At 41.9% G+C, this 6,000-nt stretch overlaps 1 protein-coding gene across 2 annotated transcripts in view; it reads right to left on the reverse strand.

Moving 5' to 3' along the window:
* LOC103478357 (RNA-binding motif, single-stranded-interacting protein 3) overlaps nt 1–1,766 on the reverse strand; it is a 149,767-nt gene extending 148,001 nt beyond the window's left edge. Inside the window, exon 1 of one of the 2 annotated variants that reach the window (XM_017309584.2) lies at nt 46–1,766. In XM_017309584.2, the coding sequence (XP_017165073.1) occupies nt 46–120 (75 nt within the window). In that variant the 5' untranslated portion in view covers nt 121–1,766. The remainder of the gene's footprint in view (nt 1–45) is intronic. The other variant, XM_008432132.3, reaches the window with a different exon arrangement.
* Nucleotides 1,767–6,000: the final 4,234 nt, after the last annotated feature.

Here is a 6,000-nt window from a genome sequence, read left to right on the forward strand (position 1 = left end):
CGCAGTCGAGTATTAAAATAGGTCAACTTGGCTGGATCGTCCTACCTTCGTCTGGAGATAGTGGGGGTAGTAGTAGGTGTAGTGGGGGTACATTGGCTGCTGCTCCAAACGTTTTCCCATGTAGCTAGAATCCAACCGAAGGTCCTGGAGGCTGGAGATAGAAGCTCACAGGTGGGGTGTACAATCACTTCCAACCACTGGCTTGGATCCTTCAGGAGGGCTGTTTCCAAGAGTGGATGCAGAACGAGCGCTCTTCTCTTGCTGTTAAGGTGTTAGATGCACGGCAAACGAGGCGGACAGGAGGACGCACTGTGCATGGGATCTCAGCCTGATTGGAGCTTGCAAGGAACTGTCGTTTTGAGGGTTTGGAAAGCGTGGAGCCAGGGTAGCAGAAGAGAGAGGTTGAGGAGACGGATGTGTGGGGTAAGGAGAGCAAAAATTCAGAAAGACAGCAGCAAAAGAGGGAACAATAAAGAAAAACTGAAGCGCGGGACTAAAAGGGAGTAAGAGGAGAGGGAAGAGAAGGATGTGGAATGAATGGTTGCGTTCTGCTTGCCGGTTCTTGACACTATGTGGACTAGAAATTAGACTCACTCCTCTTCTCTGGTGCCCTGAACATGCCCCTCAATTTGTCTTCCAATGTCTCTCTCTCTTTCTCCTGTTTTGTCTCTTTTATCCGTTTTTATCCAGTCCCCCCTGTTTCTTTCCCCCTCTTAAATCTGACGAAGAGCCTGATCCCAAGGGGAGCCCAGCTGTATCCTGAAGAACACACGGCGTCCTTCTTGCTCTATCCTCAAAAGACACTGGAATCAGCGATGAACTCACACATGGATGTAGAACCGGAGAGAGAACAGAAGGAGGAGGAAGAGGAGTAGAGGAGGAGAGAGGGTGGTCTGGAGCTGAAGCTGTGACTGTTTTTTTTCCCCCCTCACTCCCTCCCTCTTTTGTTAAGCTCCAGGGATAGATAGGTAGATATCGCTGGAGTCTTGCACGGAGGATGAGCAAAGAGGAAAAAGCCTTGGTAAAAGGCAGATAGCCTTATCCAGACGTATTCTCTCACAAAAAAAATGGAAAATCCCTCCTGATCCACAAGGTGCCCCTCCAACTCTTTTCTCTCTTCTTCTCTTCCCCTCGGCGATCCCTCTTTCTTCTCAGGCTCTTTCCCTGACGGTTTGCTTCCCACTGAGCCTGGCAGCCGTCACTGTGTCTGTGACTGTGTGTGTGTGAGTAGTGGTGGTGGTGGTGGTGGTGGTGGTGGTGGCAGCGGCGGCGCGGTATGTGTGTGACTGTGCATGTAACTGAGAGGGGAACGTGTTTGTGTGGCTGCTGGCGTCTGCTCCGCTCTGCGTGTGGAGGCATAGAGGGGCTAGGCTTCGGCGCAGCTACGCTCCTCCCTCTATCCCTCTCTTCCTCTCCCCGTTGTGTCTTTCTCTCCCTCTGTGTTCATCACGGAACTATAGGAGGGTGGGAGTGGTCGGTCCTGCCCTCCTTCAAGTTTGTGTGAGTTCGTTTGCTCTCAAAGGAGGCTGAGAAAGACATGCACTGACTGTCCGGCTGGGGAAGCAGATGTGGAGAAAAGAATGAAGAGTCTGAGATTGGCCCGGTGAGAAGGCAACACACAACTTGGAGACAGAGAGAGACCCCCCCTACTGGCACTTTGTAGGTGCAGCAAAGCTTGATTCAAATTTCCGAGGAAGTTTTAATACCTAAAACATTTCACTCATGCAAGAAAACTCTGACATGTATGACCAGGCAAAAAGCTCACAACAACGCTCCATTCACATGCCCAGCAAAAGGCCACAACTTGGAGAGGGTGCAGAGTTAAGTGGCTGTGTGGCACAGTGACCCACTGACACAGTGCTGCCTGTTACATCATGTAACCAGGTTTAAGTAGCACTCTTACATAAGCACAGTGAGCCATGCATGAAAAGGTTCTTCTGCCCTCTGACTACAGCAGTGTGTGTGTCTCTGTGTGTGTGTGTGTGAAAGTGTGAGAAGGGTTGCCAAACAATGCAAGCACACTGCAGAGGAAAAAGGGCACGGGAACAGAATGCAAAAATGCACCCTTCTCCAAGATACGACCTTCTTTTCTTAAGGTCAGCTGCTCTCCAACAAGCCTGAGATCACCCTATTTTCAACGTCGAGTTCTTGTGTGGGACCTTTTATGATGTTTAGGTTTATGTTGATATCTTATAGGAATTCCATCCGTCTATAGCTGGTGGAATTCCTATAAGAATTCCATTCTTATAGGAAAGGTCGAAGGAATATAGAAATTCCTTCGACCTTGTTGTATATCATTATTGGCTGGGTGGCTTTTATTGGCAGGGGAATTACCTAATGAGAGTGCACAGAGTCTTCGTGTCCTCAATTAATCTTTTGAACTTCAGTTCTGGATTTGTATTAAGTTTCTTTAAAACATAGAGCAAGTAAAAGTAGCTGATTATTATGCAACTTGATATCTTGTAAAATCAGTTTTTTCAGCAAGGCAATGTCTCTAGATATTTCAACGGCCTGTAGTCATATATTAACTCCATCTCTCTTCCTATCAAGTCTAACCGGCTTCCTGGTGAATATTGAAGAAAAGCATCCCCACAGCATGATGCTCTCACCACTTTAGGGTGATGCCCATTTTCAGTTTTGGTCCACACATGCATTTTTTCATAAACTCCACAGGTTTGCAGTTGTGCCATACTCTTACCGTCTTCACATGATAGAACAGTAATCTGTGAGAAGCTTCGTGATGTTTTGTAACTTCACTAAAACTCAATCTCTGACCTGTCCGTTGTGTTCACTGGTTCACTTTTGCTTCCTGCTGCTAATTCACTAAGGACCTGACACTAAGGACATTAAGGACCTGAAAAAATACCTTGTATTTCTTCAGGCCCTTAATTATAAAGAGATAGGTATTATTATTTTCCCTTCACTTTCGAGTTATAGATTATATTATATTCGTCTATCACACAAAATCTAAATAAAATACATTAAGGTTGCTATAATATGCCAGCATGTGAAAGTTAAAGGGGTAGTAATAATTACAGAACAGTTCACACACTGTAGCTGTCACATTGCACCATCCACTACTGTTTCCAACGTGCTACTTTCAATTTTGCCCTGCCAATAAAAAAAAAAAAGAGTCGAGGTGTTGCAAGCACCAATATCTGAGTGAGCTAATTAATTGAACTGCGCTACCTGTCTGCACACGTAGCAGCTCTGCATATGACTCAGGAAAAGTGGTGGTGACAGATTAAAATTGAACATTATGCCAGGATTGTTTGCCCAGTTACAGGCAACACGGTTAGGGTTTAATAAATACATGACATTCATGAATATTTCAACCATTGTTACTTATAATTAAGGCTTCTAAGATACTGAAGTTTAATCGGTAAAACATGAGAATGAGGAGGACAGTGAGCAAAAGTACTGTATAGGCAGGTAGGACAAACCAAGCAAGACTGGAAAAATGTTCCAATGCGTTTTGTTCATTTCACCAGAAATATCAACTACTGAATTTGGCAGTTCAGTGGGTGGATTTTGGCTAAGTAGATGAATGACATGTCTAATTCAAGTTCCCCCCAAACCCTAGATGTTACTATGGTGAAAAGGAAAAATGAGACTTACAAAAAAACTAATGGAATAGATATCAGTAGAGGTGGGGGAGGACAATGAATCAATGCGTTGACCTTCTGTTGTCATAGCAAATTTAGTCGGGGAGGAACAGTACATATCTATTTCAGGAAGTTTTTTGTAAGACAATAGAGCAGTTCAGGTAAGTATAATTTGATCCACATTTTAGCTGATTTGGATTTCTCTGTAAAACGTAAAACACCTCAATATATATATTTTTAGGCATTCCTGTTGTAAAGAGGCATAAATAATTATGAACTGGCTTTAAAACAGCATTTTACTATTTCTCATTTAAACTGACTTTTGTGTTCTAAATTAGTGAAACCTTAGACTTACCCAAGACCAGAAATTTGAAAAACGTCCTAACATTTCCAAATCCAGCATCTTCAATGACAGACAGATGCTAAACGCTGAAAAGTATAAAACAAAGAGGCGCATTATTGCACTACGTACAGTCTTCCCATCTCATTTCTCACGGTAGGACCCAAAAAAATACCTTAATGTTTACATGAAAACATTGAGATGCCTTCAATGTTTACATGAAATGCCTTTGATAAGCAGTGGCGTGGTTAGAAAACTAACTGATATGAATGTCACCATGCTTGATGCAGATAAATATAGCAAATAAACCTTCAAAATGAGATTCATGGTACAGCACCCCATGTGGCAAATACATAACTCGGTGTTGAAATTAGCATAAATGCTACTCTAAATCTGACTGGTGAGTAAACACAATGATCACACTCTTCACAACTGTGTGTTTTGTAATAATTGAGATTTCAGTAGATCGACAAAATTCTCCCCATCTGCCCCCCCGCCCCTTGTCTTCTCTATGCACTGATGTGTGAAGTGAAGAAGTGAAGGCAGCTCCGAGTCTCTGTTGTAACACAACACAACGTCAGCATCATGTCCGCAGGCAAGCCCGGACAAAGCACTATAATTTGCTTATATATTATTTGCTGTTATCTACGTTGCCTTGTTAATCGTTTCACAAATTGGACAGTCTTATTTTTCCTCGTGACACAATAGTGTCTCAAGCACTGGATAAATAGCACGCTGTAATTTCTGCAGCATATCTTTGAGCTATTTCCCTGTCTTGAACATTTCTAATGCATTTTGTTGTTCTGAAAATGTTGAAACTGAATGTTTTGAGGCGACTGATCTTGATGCAAATATCTATAAATAATATCAAAAGCTCTCTAGAGAGGAAGGAACTTACTCATCAGGAAGAGGGCTACTCAGTTTAAACTTGATATCTAAATAGGAGTCAGTGGGTGACTAATTCACAACTGAGAGCAGCTGTAGTGGTCAGGCTGAAGCCATCACCTGACAAGTAGTTGAGATAAGCGTAAATACACAATATCAAGCGTGGTCTAAAGTGACGCAGGTTGCTGCGTTGTCAGGCACACTCATCAAGCAAAAATGCAGCTTTGATCGGGGAGCAGCTGCGCTACAGAAAGAAGAGAAGAAATTGCCAACCGTAGGTAGAAGTGAGAGAACAGAGCAACGATTCGGTGTTAAATGGAGTGCAGCTTTGAGCTAAAACATCAGTATGTCTGCCAGAACAGCATTAACGAGCTGTCAGTTCACAGATATAATTATCACTGTGTTAACCATCTTAATTTTTTCCATATGGGAATTTGTGATCAACTTTAACATGCATATAAGTAGTGATAAAGGTATTTGGTTGTCAGTGAAACCAAAATTTTAATCAAATGACGGTAATGGTTGCTTACTTCACAGAAAGTCAGATGGGCATAAAAAGCTGTATCCCAGTTTACTGTCCATGTGGGTTCGTTTTTGAATGTTTTTCCAAAAAACTAAACACCATAATTTATGTGAGAGCAACTGGAAACTCATTGCTGAAGGAATGTTTGTGAAAACAGCGTTGTCTGTACTTTAGAATAAATCATTTTAACCTAGAGAAAATATTTAGAGCATATGGAGAATAAAGCTGTGCTTTCATGAAAATCTCACCGGAATAGTTAAAGGTTAGAGTAAAAATTTCAAACACGCTGTAAAAATCTAACTCAATCAGCATGTGGATTATCTGACAGACAGAAATTAAAGTAAAATTAACTCCAATTCTGTTAGTCTGAAACAGAGTTAACATTAGTTTTCTAGAAGTGAAGCGTCAAACTTGTTTGTGTTTTTTTCAGTGAGGAAATGCTTCACTGAAGTGGAATTTTATTTTCCATAAACTGAAGGCATAAAAAAAAAATTCTGATGAGTTGGGATGAGGATGTTGAGTATTTTAAAATGTATTTTCATCTCATTATGAGCGTCCATTGGTTGGGCTGTCAAAAGCACTCATCCAGACTTTATGGAAAGTGACACAATCTCAGGAACCCATTAAGCGTGACTTCCAGATTATTT

The sequence above is a fragment of the Poecilia reticulata genome, chromosome 16 (assembly GCF_904066995.2).
Source record: "Poecilia reticulata chromosome 16, P_reticulata-male-v2, whole genome shotgun sequence".
Lineage (NCBI taxonomy): Eukaryota > Metazoa > Chordata > Actinopteri > Cyprinodontiformes > Poeciliidae > Poecilia > Poecilia reticulata.